General features: G+C 43.2%; 1 protein-coding gene across 1 annotated transcript in view; it reads left to right on the forward strand.

The window, feature by feature from the left end:
- espl1 (extra spindle pole bodies like 1, separase) overlaps positions 1-24,681 on the forward strand; it is a gene marked incomplete at its 5' end in the record, with an annotated part of 43,867 nt that overhangs the window by 9,181 nt on the left and 10,005 nt on the right. Inside the window, 14 exons of the mRNA XM_080835417.1 lie at positions 2,259-2,370; positions 2,652-2,779; positions 3,275-3,495; positions 8,605-8,847; positions 9,171-9,315; positions 9,481-9,643; positions 12,507-12,646; positions 12,964-13,098; positions 16,937-17,053; positions 17,744-17,912; positions 18,582-18,713; positions 18,965-19,121; positions 20,355-20,464; positions 23,930-24,681. The exon at positions 23,930-24,681 is cut by the window's right edge and continues 543 nt beyond it. Of these exons, the coding sequence (XP_080691543.1) occupies positions 2,259-2,370; positions 2,652-2,779; positions 3,275-3,495; positions 8,605-8,847; positions 9,171-9,315; positions 9,481-9,643; positions 12,507-12,646; positions 12,964-13,098; positions 16,937-17,053; positions 17,744-17,912; positions 18,582-18,713; positions 18,965-19,121; positions 20,355-20,464; positions 23,930-24,681 (2,724 nt within the window). The remainder of the gene's footprint in view (positions 1-2,258; positions 2,371-2,651; positions 2,780-3,274; positions 3,496-8,604; positions 8,848-9,170; positions 9,316-9,480; positions 9,644-12,506; positions 12,647-12,963; positions 13,099-16,936; positions 17,054-17,743; positions 17,913-18,581; positions 18,714-18,964; positions 19,122-20,354; positions 20,465-23,929) is intronic.

Raw genomic sequence — 24,681 nt, forward strand, 5'->3', positions numbered from 1 at the left:
CCTAGTTGATAAAGGATTGAAAAATACATGGCGCTGGGCATGGATAGAAGAGATGGGGAAGGACGGTAAGCCTTTTGGTAGCCGGTGTAAGAAGTTAAGAGAAGCAGGTGCTCTCTTGAGCTCAAGAAAGCTTCTGTATGCAACTAGCGGGGGAAAAGTGCTTCCAGTGCTTCCACTTCATCACCCGCTCATAGAGCAGTTCGCGCTATCCAACACACAACGCTTTTACAACCACATCTGATGTACCAGCATCAATAACTGACCGTTAATGTGCCTGAAATACGCTTGTGTACGTTCATCGCAGAACACAATCTGTCTTCCAGGCTCGCCCAACCCCTGTTGAATATATGCCAAAAAATCGCTGAAGTCAAAATTGCTTTGAATAAACTGTCAATATCCAATCAGCATGCCAGCTATTTTAACACATGGCATAACACCAGAGTCCAAAAGACGTATTTCGGAAAAGCGAAAAAACGGCATGTTTTTCTTAAATGTCGACAAATTCACCAACAACAACATAGACAATGTCCTCGTTCGTTTTTTGGATGAAGATGACAATGCATTCAAAACGTAACACTTGCCAGGCAGGAACATGAATATAGCCAATGCCTCAGCACTTACTGCTAGAATAAAATATGTACATTTTAATTTACGATTATTTCTTTTGAACAAAGTAATTATGGAACTGTTGCAATATAAATCTGTATTATCTACGTGTATTATCTACACTGTTGCACTTCAACGGTTTAAAAAGTGGATCACTGTCCTTTTTCATAGATCCTCAATGAAATGGTTGCAAATCAAATCTTCTTCCACTGACTGAATTTCACATACCCTTATAACATGTCACCTTATGATTGTAGGTCATCTTGAAATCTTCCAAGGACAAAGCTTAGCAGCAAAACTTGATATCAAGAGAAATCGTAAATGCTACATGTGTTAGTACCATATTGTAGTGAGGTTGAGTACTATTGCTGACCTTCTTGGGATTGCAGTTTCAAAAGTCCCACCATAATCTGCCATCATTCATTTCTAAATGTTTTTTTTTTTTTTTTTGACCCTGTAAATGTGTGCACCACCGGACCACACACCCCCTCGCACTCAACCACATTCAAAAAAAGTTCAGGCACAGGATTTTTTTTTGCTTTAAACCCTGCTCTTCTCTTGCCCAGTTCACACTTGAAAAAGAGACTCTAACGTTAGTCTCAATGCGGAGCTGCCAAGCGTCACGCTTTGAGTGTGACAGTCACGCAATTTGACGCTTCTGACTCTAAAGTCTCACTCTCTTCATTTTTCTAAAACTTGGCAGCCCAGAGTTAGATCGGGCAGAAAGAGAGAGGGTGGACAGAGAAGTGATGGAAGCATCTTTGTTGCCACAACCTGGATAGTAGCAAGCCTTCACCATTTTTTTACACTCAGCTTTATGTCAATTTGATCAAATGTTGTCGAGCCTAATGAACTTGGCTAGCTCTAAAGCTAGCTCGTTACCGTAGCTTGTCTGCGAACAGTTAGTAAGCACTGAAATCAATGAGCTAGAAAAGTTGAGATCCTGTCAGAATGACGGCGCGCACTGATACGAACAGAGAGAAAATAGGGCCAAGTGATAACGAGGTGTGACTTTTTCCACTACCATGTTTTTGGGATGCAAATATATCACTCTTTTGAACACATAATGTTTTGGGAAGAGAAACGTTTTATTTTGCTGGGTCTAGCAAACCTGCCGGACTACTTTCGGCTTGACCAAAGCTGGACGAGAACTCTGCTCACAGGACGCTGCCAGGGGTAAGTCAGTGTGATTGCATGACACTGGTGATGGGGATGCCATACAGATTCATGTCAAAAATCCCGAACTATCCCTTTAACACCTTTTTGTTTAGTACATAATTCCATATGTGCTCTTTCATAGTTGTAATGCCTTCAGTATTAATCTACAATTTAGAAAATAATAAAAATGAAGAAAAAACATTGAATAAGAAGGTGTGTCCTTACTTTTGACTGGTGCTGTATTTCGCTGTTATTGTTATTATTATTATTGTTGTTGTTATAGTTATTGGTCTTAAATATCCTTTATCGTCGCGCTGTAGTTGTGATCAGCCAGTATGAGTGCATCCTCAACAGCAGTAGCAGCACATCTGGCCATCTATGAGCATGAGTTTTTTTGTGTGTGTGTGTGTGTGATTACTGTGTTTGGTTGTGTATGTGTGATGACACTGTGTGTGTGTTCGTGTGTGTGTGTGTGTGTGTGTGTGTGTGTGTAGGCACTTCAGGGAGAGTGTTTACAGCAGGTGGTTGAGCAGCTGCAGGACTCCGTGGGTGAACTCATGCAGCAGCTGCAGAAACTGGCCAATGAGAATCTCCTTCAGCATGCAGGTTAGTCCCCCCCACTGATACCAGCGAGGCACACGCGCACACACACACACACACACACACACACACACACACACACACACACACACAGGTCAGTCCACCCACTGATACCACAAGGAGCACGTACACATGAACTATACATTATACAACAGAGTCCAACCACCTTTAGTTTGCATCAAAAGGAAAACATATAATGCATTGTTTCATATTCTGACGTAGCATCTATTCTTTATTATGTGTGTGTGTGTGTGTGTGTGTGTGTGTGTGTTTGTGTGTTTGTGTAGTGTCTACTGTGAATGGGGTTGTGTTTGAGCTTTTTAACAGGAAACTGCACCAGGAAGCTCTCTCGTTGATCCAGCCTCTGTGTGAGCAGCTGGTCAAGTCCCGGCCCCAGGCACTGTCCACTGACAGGGTAAGAGCTAACTAGAACAGTTAAGATGATTGGCCCTGAGCTAGAACTATAAAACTGTTGGATAAGAGCTTAGGATGCTTGGGCACAAGTTAGAATCCTCAGATGGGTAGAGCTGGATAGAGTTTAGCCATACACGCTTTCTCAGTTTTATAATTAGTCTTCATTCATTATTTCTCGTATGTCTTGCAAAAGGGTTTTTTCAAATTGCTGTTCATGTGAAAAATCACCCATTATGCTATTTCATTTGGGTGTCTGCGTGTGTGTTTCTGCTTGTGTGTCTGTGCGCGTGTATGTGTGCGTGCGCCTGTGTGTTGGTGCTTGTGCATGTGTACCTGTGTGTGCCTGTGTGCTTGTGCGTGTGCGTGTGTGTGTGTGTGTGTGTGTGTTTGTTTGTGTGCGTGTGTATCTGTGGTGTGCCTGTGTGTGTGCCTGTGTGTGTGTGTGCGCCTGTGTGCCTGCGTGCGTGTCTGTGTGTGTGTTCCCACCTGTGTGTAGGTGAACCACTGCTTCCTGCAGTCTGTTCAGAGTTTGAGGCGCGTGGGCGACCAGCAGGGGGCACTGCAGGCTGTGTCTCACTGGCTCCTCTGCCTCCGTGAGGAGGAGCTGCAGGACACATGTGACCTCACACACACACACTCCCACACACACCCCATCAAGCTGTGGGCCAAGATCAAGGCAGACGCAGCCAAGAGTGGAGACGAGGAGCTGCGCCTGAGGTAAGACTGGACCCGCATACATCACTTTATATCATTATACTTCACCAAACATATTCATATACACACACATACGCACACAAACATCACTATAGATACGCCTCATATCTCTATGTCAGTATTCTGTGTGAGTGTGTGTGTGTGTGTGTATACAGAGTATAGCAGCATTATCTATCACTGCCCTTTATATCACCATACATTACTCACTATATGAGGAGGTGGTGTAAGGAGATGGATCAGAATTAGGTGTAGAGAGAGGGAGGAAGAGGTGTAGGGAGAGGAGGAGGAGGAGGTGGTGTAGGGAGGTGTAGAGAGAGGGAGGAAGAGGTGTAGGGAGAGGAGGAGGTGTTGTAGAGAGAGGGAGGAGGAGGTGTAGAGAGAGGGAGGAAGAGGTGAAGGGAGAGGAGGAGGAGGAGGTGGTGTAGGGAGAGGGATCAGAGGGAGGTGTAGAGAGAGGGAGGAAGAGGTGTAGAGAGAGGGAGGAAGAGGTGTAGGGAGAGGAGGAGGTGGTGTAAGGAGATAGATCAGAAGGAGGTGTAGAATAAGAGAGGAGGAGGAGGTGGTTTAGGGAGAGGAGGAGGTGTAGGGAGAGGAGGAGGTGGTTTAGGGAGAGGAAGAGGAGGTGGTGGGGAGAGAGGAGGAGGAAGAGGTGTAGGGAGAGGAGGTGGTGTAGGGAGAGAAGGAGGAGGTGGTGTAGAGAGGAGGAGGTGTAGGGAGATGAGAAGGAGGAGGTGTAGGGAGAGGATGAGGGGGAGGTGTAGGGAGAGGAGGAGGGGTTGTGTATGGAGAGGATGAGGGGGAGGTGGTGAAGGGAAAGGTGTACGGAGAGTAGGAGGTGTTGTACGGAGAGGAGGTGTTGTACGGAGAGGAGGTGGTGTACGGAGAGGAGGGGTTGTGTACGTAGAGGAGGAGGTGTAGGGAGAGGAGGAGGGGGAAGAGGGTTTAGGTTGGGCTGCTCCTGCGTGAGGTCTCCAGAGTTTTTCCTGGGTCAAAATGGCTCTTCGGTGCTCCCAATAAAAAAATGTTTTTTACATTTCATAAATAATGGAGGCTATCATTTTGCTTCCACTTTAAATTAAAATAGATAGGCTAATATATTGACAATAGTCCAAGCCCCATGGTGCTATCATGTATGGTTCAAAGATTATCAAGGTTTACCTCGTATATATGCAAACTACTGAAATCTATATCAATAGAATCTAGAACTAACCAGTGGTCAGAAATGGAACAGACGAATTATGAAAGTCAAGTTTATCTATTATTACTATTCATGTTTATTATACAAACCTACATACCATTATTTTCACCAATGGAGGCTGCGTTGGAAATCAATAATCAAACTTTTGACAGTATTTTGAGTGGAAATGTAATGTGTATTTGTACAGGTGTACTCGTGCATATGGAAAGCCAAAAATGTCATAATTAAAAATAAATACATATGTAAAAATGTGAGTCATAAATAAATAAAATGACTAAAAATGCACCAAAGAAAAGCATTAGAAAAAATATATCATGCAGTTATGTGAATGGAAATGGAAAATGAGTCCTTTTTATTTACTGTTACATTTATTTACGCTTACATTTATTCCCAAATACATTTCTTCCTCCTTTTATTTTTCTATTTATTTACACATTTTTTACTGTACTATTTCCCGTACCGTATTTATTTCTTCTCGCGCCTTTTTACATTTCTTTCTCCTACATTTACATTTCTGGCTGCATTTATTTCTGGCTGCATTTATTTCCGTATTCATTCTTGTCTCAGTATGCAAATGAGGTGGGCTATCATTGGCCAGCGCACCGTGTCGCTCATTGGTCTCGCTAGGCCTCTGGCCTAAGTGTTGGTGAGAACTGAGAAGCTGTATGGAGAGATCGGAAGAGATTGAAAGCTATTTTGATGCAATTTGAATCACAATTTTTTTGTAATGAATCCACCGATCACTTGGAGTATGGTGGCGAGGGAGCTTCGAGGCTTCGCAGAGATGGCTGAGCGTAATAGGATGTCTATGTGGCTGAGACCTTGACTCCAGATTTCTTACCCTGCTCGCTCGCTACAATACGCCATACTCAAACGAAGATGCCCGCTACCTGTTGTGCAGTGGGATGTAGCAACAAAATAGGGGACGCAAACGTCTAATTTTATAGCTTTGGTGTATAGTACTTTCATTGTAGATGCACGACAGTTCATTTCCACGAGGGATCAATAAAGAGACTATCTATCAACTTTTTGAGAAAGTTAAAGAGCTGCACACATTGCCTTAGAGTTATTACAATCCTCACGTTATGTGTGGCCTGATTTCATGGGTTTGGGTGACAAATCCAGCGATTTTTTTTCTCACTTGTCATTAGGGGGAATATTGTGTTGACAAAGCTCTGCAAAAGCTATCACGTCCTGCAGTTCACGTTACAACCGAGCTGACGAGAGCGGACAAGGATCTCAACTGCTGATGTGCACTGGTTGTGGTTAACTTGCTTAGCTTCTGTTAGCTAAACTAACGGTGCACTGTTTAACTTGGTTAGCTTCCGTTAGCTAAACTAACTGTGCACTGCTTAGCTTCCGTTAGCTAAACAAACTGAACCATGGCAAGCAAAACGATAAACCTCATACGTTAAGGTTGACAGCTTGGGTATGATCAGTGTGTGTGAAGGTGATATGTGTGTGTGTAGGTGACTAACGTGAGTTAGCTGGTTAGCTTGCATAGCTTTGGTTATAAGAATACAGAGCTAGGGGAGAGTGGGGTAAGCAGCTCGACCAATGAGAGAGACGGTGCGCTGGCCAATGATAGCCCACCTCATTTGCATACTGAGACAAGAATGAATACGGAAATAAATGCAGCCAGAAATAAATGCAGCCAGAAATGTAAATGTAGGAGAAAGAAATGTAAAAAGGCGCGAGAAGAAATAAATACGGTACGGGAAATAGTACGGTAAAAAATGTGTAAATGAATAGAAAAATAAAAGGAGGAAGAAATGTATTTGGGAATAAATGTAAGCGTAAATAAATGTAACAGTAAATAAAAAGGACTCATTTTCCATTTCCATTCACATAACTGCATGATATATTTTTTCTAATGCTTTTCTTTGGTGCATTTTTAGTCATTTTATTTATTTATGACTCACATTTTTACATATGTATTTATTTTTAATTATGTCATTTTTGGCTTTCCATACGTGCACGTTGGGCTGGCCCTCGCAGTGAAACGAGAGTTTTCAACCGCACCGGTTTATCAATAATAATATTAATATTATTATATTCGAGATGCAACACAAACGAGTTGAGCTTTCATTGATAAACCAATGTTGTTGTCTGTCTTCCCGAGGCCCCGCGTTCTACTGGTAGTCTGGTACTCGTTCAAACGCGTAGACAAATCAAGTAATAGCCTACACCTGTGTAAGTTCACAACAGAGCAAATATTTTAATAAATTGAAAGCCATGAATATTGAAACCGCCGACTTATGAAGTCAGGATGCATCCGCAGGTTGAGTAATTAAGTGATTGACAGTGATTGGCTCTGTCCATTCGCGCACCTCACAGACTTATCAACTCGATTACTATTGATCAAAACAGAACGAGAGTTCGGCTGTAGCCTACTTGAAACATACTATTCAGAACATATTCGCTGACGTGCATCGCATACGTGATTAATTGCTCACAAATCTGCTTAAAACAACTAGTGAAGGTGTTTTAGAATAATATTTATGCCATATACAATAAGTGACTTTATGTAAACACCACTTATTAAATGTTAGCTGCCTAATTATTTAGTGCAATGCTAGCATGACTCTACCGTAATTCGATTTTTAACCAAGGTAGCCTATTGTACCTATTGAGCCTGTTGATCGCGACCTGTTTACAAATCTGGTTCAAAAGATAAAGGTGAGCTGTTATTTATAGATAGGCCTACTAAATATTTCCCAGGCATCTAATGGCTTAAAGCTACCTGTAAAGCATCTAAACGTACAGAGTAAGGTAGGTTGACTGCTAAATCGGCAGCCACCAGTCTTTGGATAGCTCTCATAAATCAGTTATTGTATACATGGCATTAATATTATTCTTACCATCACACATTGGATATATACGTTCACGCACACACTGCTTTAATAAAACTTAAAGCCTACTATCAAATTATTGTTTTTTTAGGATAATGTAGGCAACTGCTCGCTCTGCTTACATACAAAAAAAATCCAATTAAAGTGACTAACGTCTGGCAAACTTGGAGAAGCCTCTGTTCAATGATTGGCTGAGGGGGTAGTAGGAGGCGGGATTTGCTGCTGCTGCTTTAGGTATGATGACAACATTTTAAAACACCCCTAAACTCAAAATGGATCACATGACTAGACAGAGCCAGACATTCCCTTTACAATGACACCTGGATTGTGAAAATCAGTTGAGGATTGAGAGAGTTATGGTATTTGTAATATCACCGATTATATCAAAATATTATACATTACTTACAATGGAAGTCATGTGACCGAAAACGCTTATTATTCACATGTTTTTGCTTGTAACTTCCTCATTTTATCAGATATTTGCATGAAATTTGAACAGAAGGTAGACTTTTGTTAGTTCTTTCAGGTGAAACCATGAACATTTAGTTGGAATGGGCATCAGACCCATGGTACCTCACTGAAAACAACTATAATTAATAAGCGGCCATTCATATTCACGAACGACGCCTGCTGCAGTGCATCTGACGGGAACAACCGCTCGCGGCGAACATTCTATGTCAACATACCTAGCTGCTTGAATTCAACGTGAGCGCTCAAAACACCATTAAGCTGAATTGGATGAGAGTTTTTTTTTTTTTTATCGCAGACTTTTTTTTTTTGCCTTTAGGCGCTCGGGATTTTTCATAGGCGTTCGGGAAAACGGCTTAGGCGCGCGCCCACATTTTCTCTATGCAGGAAAAACCCTGGTCTCCATGAAGTCCCTGGGAAACCACAGCCGTTTATGACATCATCAGAATAGTTCACATTGTTCTCCTCAAACAAAGAAGCAGGATTGGCTGGAGCCTTTTGGTGTCATACATTTTTGTGTGTGTGTGTGTCTCTGTGTCTGTGTGTGTGTGTGTGTCTCTGTGTGTGTGTGTGACTGTGTGTGTGTGAGACCAGGACTCTGCGGGACAGCTTTGAGGGGGCAGCTCCTGGTGAGGCTCTGATGATACGGCTGCTGGAGGCTGAGCTCCGTGCGTATGCAGAGATGTCACATGACCTGTACCAGGAGAGGTACAACACGCTGTGTGACCTGCTGGACATGTGTCCTGAGGACGGCACACACACACACACCCGGGCTCACACTCTTCTCCAACTCGCACAAGTTACCTGCTTCCACGACTTCAGTCAGCTGACTGACTGGTAAGTCAGTATTTAATGATGACACACATACTCTTCTCTTCACACTGAAAACACATTGTCATGTTCTTCTGGCTCTGTGTGTGTATGTGTGTGCGCAGGTGTGCAGTTTTTAGTGTTTGCCGAGTAAAGAGAGTATATGGATAAATATGTGGAGTGATGTTCTGCAGCTCACACACCCGGCCGGTATTGGGGTTCACTTGCGTGTGTGTTAATTGTGTTTGGATTCACTTGCGCGCGTGTCCATTGTGTTTGGGTTGACGTGCGTGCGCGTGTGTGTGTGTGTTCATTGTGTTTGGGTTGACGTGTGCGTGTGTGGTTTACAGCTCGCCTGTAGATTTTGCCCATGAGGCATTGCGACTGCTGCAGGCAGAGCCTGAGACTAAGGAGAATGCTGATAGGCTAAAGGACGACAGAGCACACGCCTCCCTCTGGCTATACATCTGCCAGTTAGAGAACAGCTTAACGGAGGTAACACACACACACACACACACACACACACACACACACACATGTAACCACACACATATATATATATATACACACACACACACACACACACACACACACACACACAGTCGTGTCCATAGCCCTAAACCTGTATACTATAATACTGCTGCTCTTGTCTTACCTCAGGCGATGGCCACAGAGAAGCGCTTGCGAGAGGACCAGGACAGAGGGGGCGTGGACAATATGGAGCCCCTCCCCTCTAACGACCTGGACCAGGAAGACCGAGAGAGAGTGAAGGAGAGCGTGCTGGTCTACGAGGGCCTGAACTTCAACCTCACACAACACACCAGTAAGACACACAAACACCCACACACACACACGCGGCGCACACACGCACACACGAACACATGCACAACAGACACACGACACACACGACACACAGATTCTCATACAGATACACTAAACTTCAACCTCACACAACACACCAGTAAGACACACACACACACACACACACACACACACACACATAACACACAAATTAACGGGTAATTAAATGGTAAGACCGCCGATAAGACCTCGACGACCCGATATATCCAGTTCTCAATCATCTTGGTTATTCAAACGGGCTAATAGGACAATTGATCAACTTCACTTAAGCCCTTACGACGAATACCCCCTTGCTCTCCTGAGGATCTTAGTGTGTATGGCACTCGGTCATGCCAAGTGAATCATGTGCTGGGGCCGGTATTTCAAAATGATCCAACAGGATTAATCCTCCTGGATTGGATTAAATCCTGATCAGATCCTAAAAACGGGTATTTCAAAGCAAATCTGATCCTGAAGATTCAGATTCAGATTTGGGAATCCAATTCTGCCTTTGATCTGGATTTAACACTGCTGTTGAGTATTTCAAAATTTAAGTGGGAAATCTGGATCAGTTTGATCCTTAAAATCAGGATCACCCTGATCCCACCTCAGAGGTGGATTTGAGGGAGATTACATGTAAAGTTTTGAACGGTTTAGGTGTAACTGCTCCCAAAGTTCTTTGTTTGATACAGTAATTCACTGATGTTTGATCAATGTTTATTTTCTTTGCACTTTCCTTTCTTTTTCAGAAAACACAGCGAAAGTTTGAATATTAATGCCTTATTTAAGTTACACTTTTTGTTAAGTTATACCTAGTACTGATAAAAGAATCCACTGAAAATCAGTCAAATGTATTTATTAACATGCATTCAGCAGCACACACTATTAATTTTCATTTCCAAAGCTCAAAAGGTTATGCCATTTGGAGCAGGTCTATGTTAACTGCCTCTCTTTCCTTTCCACAAACATCTGTAAAGAAAAACAAATATTAATGTTTTATGGTTGTCCCTTTTGTATATACAACACATTTTGAAATCTACACACAATGCCTTGCGAGTAAATGCATTCAAATGGACTGTGGACCGCGACATACAGACGCTTGCGTATTTACTAGCTTGTTAGCTCCTTAACACAGGAGTCAATGGAGCAGCGTTAGCTCGCATTAGCGCGAACTCGGCTTTATTTGACATCGCCGAGCTATTCTTTCAACTTTGTGCTGATTTACGTAATTGGTTAACTCAATATAATGATTGCCTTTCATCTAGTCTTAGGACGCATCAACACTGGCCAAGATTATACTTTTATTCAGTGACAATAGTTGTGCTAGCTTCTCATTTTTCTGGTAAAAAGTTCACTCCAGTTCCTTTTTCCTGTCTGTGATCCAGGGGGCGGGACGGATTTGGACATCCCAGTCTGCCGGTATGAGGATCACTCTGATCCAATCCGGCAAAGTTTTGAAATAATGGTATAGATCAGGTTGATCCGTGACTGAGGACAGGGGGATTTGGTTATCCGGATCATTCTGATCTGGATTACAAGTTTTGAAATACCGGCCCCTGGAGACAGCGGATGTGAAAGTGCTCCAGGGACTTCACACAGCGGCTGTAAGTGACCCAGGCTTCACAACTGTAGAGGAGGGTGGTGATGCACACAACTTGATAGAGAAATTTGTGTGTGGAGAAATACGTTTTGTAAGACCCTGCGCCTGTTCTCTTCTGGACCTCATTGTCGATGTTGTTGTCCTCAAAGAGGATACTCCCCAGGTATTTGAATGATGGTACTACAGACAGATGCTTATAAGTGATGGTGAAGATGGGTGGTGTGGATGGGATGTTGGTTCTCCACTGACAGACTACCTCTGTTTTGGTGATGTTGATGGTCAGCCCTATCCTGCTGTAAGCCTTCACAGCTGCATCTAGGATAGCCTGGAGGTCTTGTGGAGTGTGAGCCACAAGAGCGCAGTCATCTGCATACTGCTGCTCAAGGACCCTCACTCTGTGCAGCTTGGTGGTTGCTTGCAGTCTGCTGATGTTGAAGAGGTTGCCATCTAGCCTAAAGACTACTGTCAGCCCGCTGTTATCCTCAATTTCCTTATGGAGAAGCTGGGTGACGCATAGGAGGAAGATGTTAAAGAGCACTGGTGCTAGTACAGGGGTGACAGTGGTACAGGAGGTAGAGAAGTCGTTTAGTAATCAGAAGGTTGCTAGTTCGATTCCTTACTGTCGAAGCGCCCTTGAGCAAGACACTGAACCCCTAATTGCTCCTGATGTGCAGTGTGCCATCAGTGTAGATGTAAAATGAATATAGATCCTTGTAAAACGCTTTGGATAAAAGCGTCTGCTAAATGTAAATGTAGCACACACCCCTGCCTGACCCCTGTGCACACAGGGAAGGAGGCACACTCTTGTCACCCTAGCATTCAAACAGTCATGAAAACACACACACACACACACACACACACACACACACACACACACAGACACACTCTTGTCCTCCTATTGTCACCCTAGCATTCATACAGTCAAGAAAATGTCGGAGGATGTTGACAAACTTGTTAGGGCATCCAAACCGGGGCAGGATGTCCCACAGCAGGTCTCTGCACAGTGTCAAAGGCTTTGGCACACACACACGACACACACACACACACACATACACACACACAGGCACACACATGTGCACACATGTGCAGAGAGCTGTGCAAACGTTTTTAGGCACAATGCTGTAAGGCGACCCAATGCTGAAAATGACTCCAATTGCTTTTACTTTGATAATCCAAATGTATTGGTTTGTTTATTGGGGATGATGCTGGGTTTATTCATCTCCCTCCCCCCCCTTAACCCCCCTAGATCGTCTGGCTGCTCTAAACAGGAGTCTATTTCTGTGGGCGGAGCTAATAACTGAGGGGGCGGTCCCTGGAGTCAGATATCCTGCACAGACCGCTGCTTCCCTCTTCCTGCTGGCCTCCCTGTACACACTCATGAGCAAGGTGAGAACACACACACACACACACACACACACTATAAAGACATCAGGTAGCATGTTAGCATTTAGTATGCTAGCATTTTTTTCTCCTTCAGTCTCTGAAGACACTGCAGAGCTACAAGCTGGATCTCTGTTTGTCCTGCTGCGTGTGTGTGTGTGTTTTTGGATATGTGTGTTTACGTGTGTGTGTTTTCTTTCTCTCCTGCAGCCTCTGAAGACACTGCAGAGCTACAAGCTGGATCTCTGTTTGTCCTGCTGCGTGTGTGTGTGTGTTTTTGGATATGTGTGTTTACGTGTGTGTGTTTTCTTTCTCTCCTGCAGCCTCTGGAGGCACTGCAGAGCTACCAGCTGGCTCTCCGTTTGTCCCGTTGCCTTGGTGATGCCCAGGGTTGTGCCACTGCCCTGTGCCACGCTGCACGTGTGATGTTGGAACTGGGGGAGAGTGAAGGAGCACGGGTAACGCACACACACACACACACACATATACATATTAGACACGCACACATACCAATCTGCATGTGTGCTGATTAAGCTGGTTGACTGACAGCACAGATAAAATGTGCACGCACACACACACACACACACACACACACACGGCTATCTACCGAGACCCAACTTACTAAAATTCTATTTTATTTATGAAATTGTCTCTAGATGGTTTACAGAGCTCAGAACACTACACAATTTCAGCCCGATTTTGCCCTGATTTCTTAGTCGCCGACAAATTTGCAGGATCAGGTCCGATTTTGAAAAGTCTGCGACGAGGCGAGGTCTTGTAGTGTGACATACTTGCGACCTGCGATGTATTCATCTGCGACGTTCGAAAACCCCACGACTAAAAAGTCTGGCATGTCAGAATTTTTGGGGGAATCGCAATGACGTATCCATTGTTGACATAGCGTAAACCTAGCATAAACCTCACTTTGGCCCGTGTATAACGAATGTCCAGCCTGTTAAACTGTTATTATTGTAAATGTAGGTTACAAAATGTTGGTTTTAAAGTAGTCTATTTCCAGTCTTACCTGGAAATTGACGTTTGATAGGCTACGTACATTTTTGAGGTAGGCTATCAAAAGTAGCTAGCTGCTACCTAGGCAACTGGATACAAATATTCGTGATCTTGTAGTGTGGCCAGTCTTCCGACCAAGACGAAGCCCGAAGTCGTGGCTCTGTGATCGCATAGTGTGACATGTTAAATCGTGAGGGAATGTTCAACAATCGTGTAGTGTGAACCGGCCATAAGGTGAAAAGAAAAAACGTCCTTTAAAAGGAAAATAACCTTAAGCAAAACCCAGGTCATAAGGGGGGACCCATCTGCTTTGGGCCAGCTAGGTATAGGGAGATAGAGATAAAAAAGGAGGAAAGAAGGAGAAGAGAGAATCAGAGGCAGGCAGATGGATTATTATGCTTAAGAATAATATATATATATATATATATATATATATATATATATATATATATATACAGTGGTGGCCAAAATTATTAGAACACTAGACATATTTAAGAGTTTTCAGGTGTTTTTGTTGAATTGGCTATTAAAATACCCTAAAAACTAATGAAATATCTACAAAGTCATCATTATGCTCTATAAACCATAGAATAGAGCCATCATAATGAGATTTAGGTCATTGTCCGTACAAAAACAAGCTAGGCCTTTTTCACTGTCAATTTCACACAATCATGTTCCTGCACAGAAGAAGCAAAACTACTTGTGTAATCATTGTCAGGTGTTATTGTGGTTAAATTGATGGTGATGCAAGGACACAGCTCGGCGATTCTTTTGCATGTACAAGGCCTATCCTGCTCATTAAGTGATTGGTAACATCAGGGTTTTGTCACTGGGGCCACACCACCAAATGGTATAGATCCAAAGCCTCTAGAAGCAGTCTTGAAGCACATGTTGCTCTTTGAACATGGCTAAAGTGAAGGAGCTAACGAGTGAGCAACGGGTTCGAATAAAGGCTTTTTTTATGCTGGCTGGAGTTACTGCCGCATAGCCAAGGACTTGAGATGCAGTCCAAGCACTGTAAAGTACACTTTAGACCACCATGGCACCAGAACCGAAAGGGGAGAAGTTTCAAAAAGCAACTCTCAGACACACAAGTGAAGCATCTCAAAATTCTCAGTCTTCAGGACCGAAGAAAGACTTAACAAGAACTGTGTGACAAGATCAACATCACAATGACTAATGGTGCAACAGTGTCTTCAAGAACTGTCCGTCGGAAACTGGGAGAAGAAGGACGTTTTGGCAGAATAGCAGCAAAGAAACACTACTGAAAGAGAACAATTGAGTGTAACGCCTGAAATTTGCAAAAGAACACAAGAAATGGACAAAGAAAGATTGGTTGTAAGTGTTGTGTACTGATGAGTCCAGGTTTGAATAGTTTGGCAACAAGCAAAGTGTGTGTGTTTCACGAAGTGAGGGGGAGAGATATAAAAATTAGTGCCAACAGTTAAACGAGGAGGGGGTAGTATTATAGTGTGGGGTGCAATTTAAGTCTCAGGAACAGGTGACTTTGGCTTAATTGATGGCATCATGAATACAAAAGTATACCATAACATTCTGGTGAGGCACGGAGTTCCTTCTTGGAAACGTCTTATTGGGCCTGGATTTATTTTCCAAGAGGACAATGACCCTAAACATTATTTTAACTATTGCCGGATCTACTGGCGACAAGGAATCTGCTGGAACATTGAAAATGATGGACCGGCCCTCTCAAAGTCCGGACTTCAAACCCATCAAGCAAATTCAGGGCAAGTTGGAAAATAAACTCGACAGATCTATTGTAAATTCCAAGGAAAGCCTTTGGCTTGAGTTGCAGAAGGCATGGGATAACACTAGTGTTGAAGTTCTCAAGAAATATATTGACTCTATGCCAGAGAGATGTGCTGCTGTAATTGCTGCAAAAGGTGGGCGTACCACATATTAAAGTTAAAAGTGGATAAAAACAGTAGGACTCACTTCATCTGATATTTGTTGTGCTCAGAACAGCCATCTGCATGTTTCATGAACATTATGAAATTAAATAATGTTTCCGAGGCAAAAAAAAGGTAATTATTCACAGATCTGTCAGGTGTTCTAATAATTTTGGCCACCACTGTATATATATACAGCCGCGGAAAAAATTAAGAGACCACTTCAAAATTATCAGTTTCTCTGGTTTTACTATTTATTGGTATGTGTTAAAGTAAAATGTACATTTTAGTTTTATTCTATAACCTACTGGCAACATTCCTACCAAATTTCAAATAAAAATATTGTCATTTAGATCATTTATTTGCAGAAAAATGACAATTGGTCAAAATAGCAAAAAAGTGCAGTGTCTTCAGATCTCGAATAATGCAAAGAAAACAAGCTCATATTCATTTTTAAACTACACAATACTAATGCAACTAGAGCATGCCAAGACACATGAAAATTGTGATTTTAAATCAAGGTTATTCCACCAAATATTGATTTCTGAACTCTTCCTAAGTTAAAGCATTAGAATTGTGTAGTTTAAAAATGAATATGAGCTTGTTTTCTTTGCATTATTCGAGATCTGAAGACACTGCATCTTTTTTGCTATTTTGACCAATTGTCATTTTTCTGCAAATAAATTATCTAAACGACAATATTTTTATTTGAAATTTGGTAGGAATGTTGCCAGTAGGTTATAGAATAAAACTAAAATGTACATTTTACTTTAACACATACCAATAAATAGTAAAACCAGAGAAACTGATCATTTTTAAGTGGTCTCTTAATTTTTTCCACGGCTGTATATATATATACACACACACACACAGAGTAGATACACATACAAGATTATATGATGCATAGAAGATTGATAGTGGATCAAAAAAGGAGAGCCAGCATTGAAAGTATTTGGTTGGGATCTTATTCTGAATTTTAGTGGTGCCAAGAGCTGAGCAACAGACCTACGGACACACACACACACACAGTTTACACTCTTGTAAGCAAACACTCTTCTACCCCTCACACACACTCTCATACATTGTATAAAGAAAAGAGGAGCCTTGACTAAACAAATTACTATTTTAATTATGTTGTTTTATCGATATTGACTGGGTTATTGACTGGGTTAGGGTTAACCTTGGGTTACTGACTGGGTTATTGCCAGGCCCTTCTGTAATCATATTCCTTAAGCACCACCTGAGACTAATGGGTTGATAATTCATTTTGTGTAAGTCATTGTGCTTTAAATGTAGAGATTAATCCTACAAATTTCATCCATGTCAGTGTGCATCTGTTTTAATGTGTGTGTATCCGTGTTAACGTGTGTGTGAGCAGGTGTATCTGGAACAGGCTGAGGAGTGTGTGACCGGTGAAGCTGCTTCCAGTAACATTGCTCTCATCTCCACGTCAGTCAAACTGCTCAGAGTCACACTCTACTACAGCACTGGGGAGGTATTACATGCATGCACGCACACACACACACACACACACACACACACACACACACACACACACACACACACGTGAGGTTCTAAGTTTTAAACATACTCTTGCAGACGCATCTTAAAACACACTCATGCAGACACATGTCTGTGTGTTAATAAGGGGGTGGGAATCTGTTGGCAACTCAGGATTCGATTCCCATTCAGAGGTCAACGATTCGATCCTAAACCGATTACTGATTCTAAACCAATTATCGAGTATTAATTCAAACTCGATAAAACGATTATCGATGCATCGCATTTTAAAACATTTGAGTTTACTACTCAGTCTCAAATCTGAGTTTGCTACTCAGAGGTTGCTAATGACTTCCTACCTTGTGTTTGATAATTAAAGGAAATCAACAGATGAATTACCTTCTCTATTTTTTTATTAGAGAAAAAGCTTTTCCTTGAGAACTACCGGAGAACCTGCACTCTATATTTAATAGTTATCTTTCTTCTTCTCTCTCTCTCTCCCTCCTTACTCTCTCTCTCTCTCTCTCTTTCTCCTCTCTTTCTTGCTCTCTCTCTCTCTCTCTCTCTCTTCCCTCTCTCATCCTCTCTCTCTCTCTCTCTCTTTCTCTCTCTCCTCCCTCTTCTCTCTCTCTCCCTCTCCTCCCTCTTCTCTCCCTCTTTCTCTCTCTCTCTCTCTCTATCCCAGGTTGAGCGGGGGGTGAGTGGGCTGTGTGAGGTGCTGTGTGAGGTGGAGAAGAGGCACTCCAAAGGCTTCTACATGCTGAAGGCTCAGGCCCTCCAGACAGCAAGCACCTACCTTAGTCTGGACACACACTCCCTGCCTGTGGAGCTACGCACCAGAATCACACAGCATGGTACACACACACACACACACACACACACTTTCTGCATATGGAACTATGTACCAGAATCACAGCACGCTACACAAACACACACACACACACACAAACACAAACACACAAACACAGACTCCCCATGGAGTAATGCACCAGAATCACAGAACGCCACACACACACACATACAAACACACATACAAACAACCTTCCTAAACTATATCCCAGAATCACACAGCACGAGACACACACACACACACATTTTAATTGCATACACAATGTAGCTCACCGATATTTGCAGCTAGGGACCGTGTACAGGTTGAAATCACAACCTCTCTCCAAGACGTTTCTCTTCAACTTTTGTATAAAGACAACATCAGGGGTGTTTCAGACCCCATAATGAGAGCTTTTAAATCAATTATGTGTGAATGTAACATAGTTAAATCATTTGGTAACACGTCTGTAATAGCAGTGGCAATCAAATCAACATGAACCACCTGAGCAACTGATTCTAGGTATTTATCAGAGTCAGAATGTGTGTGTGTGTTTGTGTGTTCATGCGCGTGCATGTGTCTGTCTGCCTGTGTGTGTGTGTGTGTGTGTGTGTGTGTGTGTGTGTGTGTGTGTGTGTGTGTGTGTGTGTGTGTGTGTGTGTGTGTGTGTGTGTGTGTGTGTGTGTGTGTGTTACAGGACTGATATCTCCTGACGTCGCTCAGTATGAAGGCATGAAGCTGTTGCACAGTTTGGTTGTCATGTTGCTTGGCAACGGCTTGTATGGTGGGTCAAGCACTAACGGTAGCAGCACAGCACAAGATAACACAGGTGAGTGTGTGAGTGATTGAGTGTGTGTACGCGCGCATCTGTGTGCGTGCGTGTGTGAGTGTGTGTTCGTGTGTGCACGTTGGTGCGAGCAATCGAGTGAGGTGAGTGAGTGAGGTGAGTGAGTGAGGTGAGGTGAGGTGAGGTGAGTGAGGTGAGTGAGGTGAGTGAGTGAGGTGAGTGAGTGAGTGAGTGAGTGAGGTGAGTGAGTGAGCTTTAAAGTACCAACTCCTGTGTGTGTGTGTGTGTTGCAGGTGATGGTTTGCTGATGAAGTACCAGTTGCTCTCTGAGGTGTGTGTGTGTTCGCGTCGGCTGGTCTGTGTGCGGAGTAGATCTGGTTCTGCTCATGAAGCCAAAGTCCAGTGCCTGGAGGCTCTGAAGCTCGCCAGCAAACTGCAGAGCGTTAACCAGTAAGACGTGTGTGTGTGTGTGTGTGTGTGTGTGTGTGAGCATTAACCAGTAAGGTGTGTGAGCGTTAACCAGTTAGAGCTGTGTGTCTGTGATCAATAACAATTTAATGCTGTGTGTGTGTGAGTTTGAGAGAGAGCATTAACCAATAAGAGCAGTGTGTGTGAGCATTAACCAGTAAAAGAGCAGCTGTCAATGGTAAATAGGAATCTAAGGATTGTGTAATTTCTAAAAGTGAGCAGTGTAATGTAATTGTGTGTGTGTGTGTGTGTGTGTGTGTGTGTGTGTGTGTGTGTGTGTGTGTGTGTGTGTGTGTGTGTGTGTGTGTGTGTGTGTGTGTGTGTGTGTGTGTGTGTGTGTGTGTGTGTGTGTGTGTGTGTGTGTGTGTGTGTGTGTGTGAGAGAGAGATAGAGCATTAACCAGTAAGGTGTGTGAGCGTTAACCAGTTAGAGCTGTGTGTCTGTGATCAATAACAAATTAATGCTGTGTGTGTGTTTGAGAGAGCATTAACCAGTAAGAGCAGTGTTTGTGAGCATTAACCGGTAAAAGAGCAGCTCTCAATGGTAAATAGGAATCTAAGGATTGTGTGATTTCTAAAAGTGAGCAGTGTAAGTAATTGTGTGTGTGTGTGTGTGTGTGTGTGTGTGTGTGTGTGTGTGTGTGTGTGTGTGTGTGTGTGAGAGAGAGGCAGAGAGAGCATTAACCAGTAAGGTGTGTGTGTGAGCGTTAACCCGTTAGAGCTGTGTGTCTGTGATCAATAACAAATTAATGCTGTGTGTGTGTTTGAGAGAGCATTAACCAGTAAGAGCAGTGTTTGTGAGCATTAACCGGTAAAAGAGCAGCTCTCAATGGTAAATAGGAATCTAAGGATTGTGTGATTTCTAAAAGTGAGCAGTGTAAGTAATTGTGTGTGTGTGTGTGTGTGTGTGTGTGTGTGTGTGTGTGTGTGTGTGTGTGTGTGTGTGTGTGTGTGTGTGTGTGAGAGAGGCAGAGAGAGCATTAACCAGTAAGGTGTGTGTGTGAGCGTTAACCAGTTAGAGCTGTGTGTCTGTGATCAATAACAAATTAATGCTGTGTGTGTGTTTGAGAGAGCATTAACCAGTAAGAGCAGTGTTTGTGAGCATTAACCGGTAAAAGAGCAGCTCTCAATGGTAAATAGGAATCTAAGGATTGTAAGATTTCTAAAAGTGAGCAGTGTAATGTAATTGTGTGTGTGTGTGTGTGTGTGTGTGTAGCTGTGCTGAGCTGCTGGTGTGTAAGGCAGAGGTGGAGTTCCAGAAGGGGTCGACTGAAGAGAGTGCTCTGGATCTACAGAGGGTCAAAAATCTCCTGGAGTCCTGCACAGGTAAACACACTCTTGACAGCAGGTGCACAGACACACACACACACACACACACATTTTATATACTTTATTTTATTCCAAATTACAACACATTTTATCAATAGTCCAACAAATTTCAGCGGTTCAACAGTCCATTATGGTACATTTCAAGATGAATTAACTAGGGCTGTAACGATATTGGATCGAACCGAGAAATCGCGAAACTCTGGGCCACGAACCTGCATCGCGATGCGAGGAGGCAGAACCGCGACATGCCCTCAGTGGTCACGTGATACAAAAAGTTTGGTTCGCTAAGCCTACACGTGAATATTCATGGCAAATGATCTGCAGCCCTTTTCTGTGGTAGACGACGCAGGATTTCAAAATGTAATGAAGGAAGTCGAACCAAGATACACATTGCCAAGTCGACCCCATTTTTCGCAAAATAATGTAATATGTAACGGGTGGGAATCCCGTCAGTTATCTCAAACACTTCAGGTCGGTGATGTGTTAGCTATGTAGTCATCGCAATAACCCCATCCCTTCCCATAGACCAGACTTCCTTAACGGGAAATATAAAACATTTATTTAAACTAAACAAAGAACTCATTTTCCCCAGCAGTATCATACAAATAATAATTCAGTCAAATACAAATCACATAGCTTCTTTCAAATTAAACCTTTCTCTTAAAACACAGGGAACCCTTTCTTTTAAAACACAGGCAGTGGCGGACCTACCATTAAGGCGAACTAGGCAACTGCCTTAGGCCCCCACCCAGCAGAAGGCCCACGATAAATTGCCCACCCAGGCACCGATGGGCCGATGGGATGGCCCAAGTTCATAACGAACCGGCCCTCCCGCAGATATCGTCGGTCGCGACAGTTTTCCTTGCTTCACCGAATACATGATATACCTCTAATGAGAACTAAGAAAAGTCACTGTCTGCTATTTATACTACTCCTAGTGACCTGTATTCACACTCATGGTTACTATTTTCTTTACTAATCTAATCTCCTCCGTCAGTCTTACTATGACATTTAATAACGAATAAACAATCACTCTAGCCTAATACTTGCGTGTCTCGCTCGTAGACACCTTTAACACCCCTACACACACACACATAATCACACACCCAGCATGCAACACTACCATTACCACTGATGTTTACACCCCATCGTATGTTCTATTCTGTTCATTTCTACAATAAAGTTCAAACCAGTGGCGGCGGACCTTAAGGGCGATTGTGGTGACGAACTGCTTTCAGGAAAAGGAGATTTTTTTAGATAAATTGATTAAGATAAATTGACAACAAAACAATTAGGACTTCCTACACCAAATGTATCGATTCAACAGGTTTCTACATATGGTGGAATCCTACATCCAAGAATTGGAACGAAAGAAAATCATGGCTAGCACGCTGTGAAGTGGCTAACGCGGTCTGTATTTCTTTTTTGTAGGCTACCACTGTCACTTTTCATAGGTTGTACAGTGTGAATGTTCGCTTTTTGCCCTAACACTGAGTTATTTTCTTTGTGAAGACTTATTTAGCTTTTGTAAGCCAATACTTTCGAGATCAGTCAATAAATATAGTTGGTTTTGACTTATATGTTGCCCCCTTCTTTACGTTGTTACTGGACATATTGTATGTGTCCTGTAAAGCTATGTTGCATCATACAACATTTGAGACATGTGGATAATGAAAAAGTGGGATAATTTAATGTGGAGCCAAATCATGTTTGCTTATGAAGGCTCCTGAATGCAACTTTCTTCCATATAACTAGCTACTGTAGCTATTTAGGTAGAGGGGAAATATTTTGTGCTGCCATCTACTATACAAAAAGGTATTGCTGTATGAGTTAATCAGCGTACAAAAAAAATGATATTGCTTAATGTAGGTCGCCCTAATCATTATCAAAAAAATTGTGTACTCTTTCTCTGCGGACATTTATTCCTAAAGGCTCTGTAGTTATACATATAGGCCTAACCATCTGATACTAGCCCAGAGTTAAGCATATTCATCTAGCAAACTATACCTACCTTGGAGTGTTACAATAGCCAGTATCATTGTATTCCATGTGTCCATCCAGGCAAATTTGTGGATTCAAATGTTATTAAAAAACATATATAATGTTATTTCTTTGTAATCATCTAAAATTATGTTAAGTGTATGGGTATTTTGCATACATTGGGCGGGCAACGCGCCGTATATTAAGTGGGCCGCTCTGACAGACAAATCCCGGGCCACTTTTTTCCCCCAGTCCGCCCCTGCTTTGAGGTGGCCCCTTTTTTTTTTTTTTTGCATTAAAAGGACGGATGAAGAGGGCCCCTGGCTATGTTCGCCTTAGGCCCCCAAATGACTAGGTCCGCCACTGAACACAGGGAATCACTTTTCACATTAACTATTCAATTCAACCAACAAAATAGTACGTATGAAATCACAGTAGCTTCAATACTATTTAAGGCATTAAGTCCATCCACTGCAATGTAACTGTCCATAAAGTTCGTGCTGCTCAATTCACCAGTCAGTCAAGTGTCCATTTCACTCACGGAAGTCAGTCAACTGTCCATTTCACGTATCGTTACCTTTGGTCGTTATCGTTAGCCGCAGCGGTAGCTAACTCTTAGCCCAGTGCTACTGTGGAGAATATGGAGTGGCAGAAGGCTAACGGGAGGAGACACGAGTGGAGGGGGAGGGAGAGAGTAGAGAGAAATACACCTGTCCGCCGTGCAAATCACTTTGTACCGTGGACTCCGACGCTGTCTTCTCAGTAAGACTCGCCAGCCGTCCCCCGGTTTCCTTTTGATTTACAGCTTTCAGTTCGTTAGAAACACTTCTCATCAGCTACAACACAGTGCTGTCAACTTCTCCGAATACCATTGCTCATATTTTATGGCTATGTTCAAGCCTACTTTTTCAGAAGTTTGTTGAATATTTTTCAACAGCATTGCTTTGAGTAATAAAAACCTCAAAATTTGGTTATAAATTGTTTCTTCATTTTTTTTTTATAGCTCATACTTATTGTAATGTGAATTAGAAAATATATTTTAAAAATTGTAGGGTAAAAAATAAATAAATAATAATAATAATAATAATATCGTGGGGTGTATCGAACCGTGGGTCAAGAATCGTGATACGAATCGAATCGTGAGGTAGGTGTATCGTTACAGCCCTAGAATTAACCCATTCAGGTCGGACAAGAGTGCGTTTATTCATCTGCTTAGCCTTTGTCTGTGGGGTCTGTGTCCATCAGGTCTTCAAGTCTGTCATGTCTGGCAATTTACAGCCCTTTAAGAGAGCCCCAGCAAGTGTGTGTGTGTGTGTGTGTGTGTGTGTGTGTGTGTGTGTAGCCCTTTAAAAGAGCTCCAGCCTGTGATGGTGTGGGCTACTGACTCCAGATGTTGAGAAGGGTCATGCACCATACAGAGAGGTTGAATGGTTGGAGGGAAACCACAAGGTGTGTTTATTTCCTGCGTGTGTGTGTGTGTAGATTCTTCAGGCGAACCGAACTCCGATGTGAAGCTGAATCCTCGTAAAGGCCTGATGCCAGCTGACCTCCAGGCTCCGCCTCCTGAGACCCAAGGGGAGGAGCCTAGCGATGACACTGATGGGCTCCTGTCCTCTCGGCCAATTCCACGAATTGTGGTTGAAGGTGTGGGTGTGTCCAGCGAGCAGGGCTCCTCCCCACCTCTGAAGAAGCGTTGTGATTGGCTGGGGAATCTGAGCCACGCCCCTGAGTGTGTGTGTGCCGTGTGCTCCGACCTGACTCTGAGCCGTGTTTGTGTGAGCTGGGCTCTGGTCTCTGCTGCGCTCGCATATCAGAAACACCCAAAGACAAAACCCCTGAAGTCCAGCAGACACACACACTCCAATGCTGCCCTGCGGTTGTACCGTGTGTGTATGTGGCGCTGCCAGAGTCTCTCACACACTCTCATCCGAGGCATCAGCAGCCTGGTGCAGTCCTGCACACACACCGACACACACCTCCACCCAGCGGTGCGCCTGCCCATGGCGCGAGCGTTAGTCGGGCAGGCAGAGAGCATGATGGGACAGCACCCTCAGCTGAGCCCTGAGCTGCGGGAGGTTCTGGAGAAGGGGTTAAAGGTTGCGACCCCAAAAGGGCATACATGGGCAGAGCTGCTGGCACTCAGGGCGGAGCTGCTGGCGCTGAGGGGAGTGGCCTGTTGCCAAGCGATAGCAGCTAAGCAGCAGGTGTCGCTGGAGGATCTGTTCTCCGGTGCG

This window comes from Sprattus sprattus, assembly GCF_963457725.1.
Source record: "Sprattus sprattus genome assembly, chromosome: 3".
Lineage (NCBI taxonomy): Eukaryota > Metazoa > Chordata > Actinopteri > Clupeiformes > Clupeidae > Sprattus > Sprattus sprattus.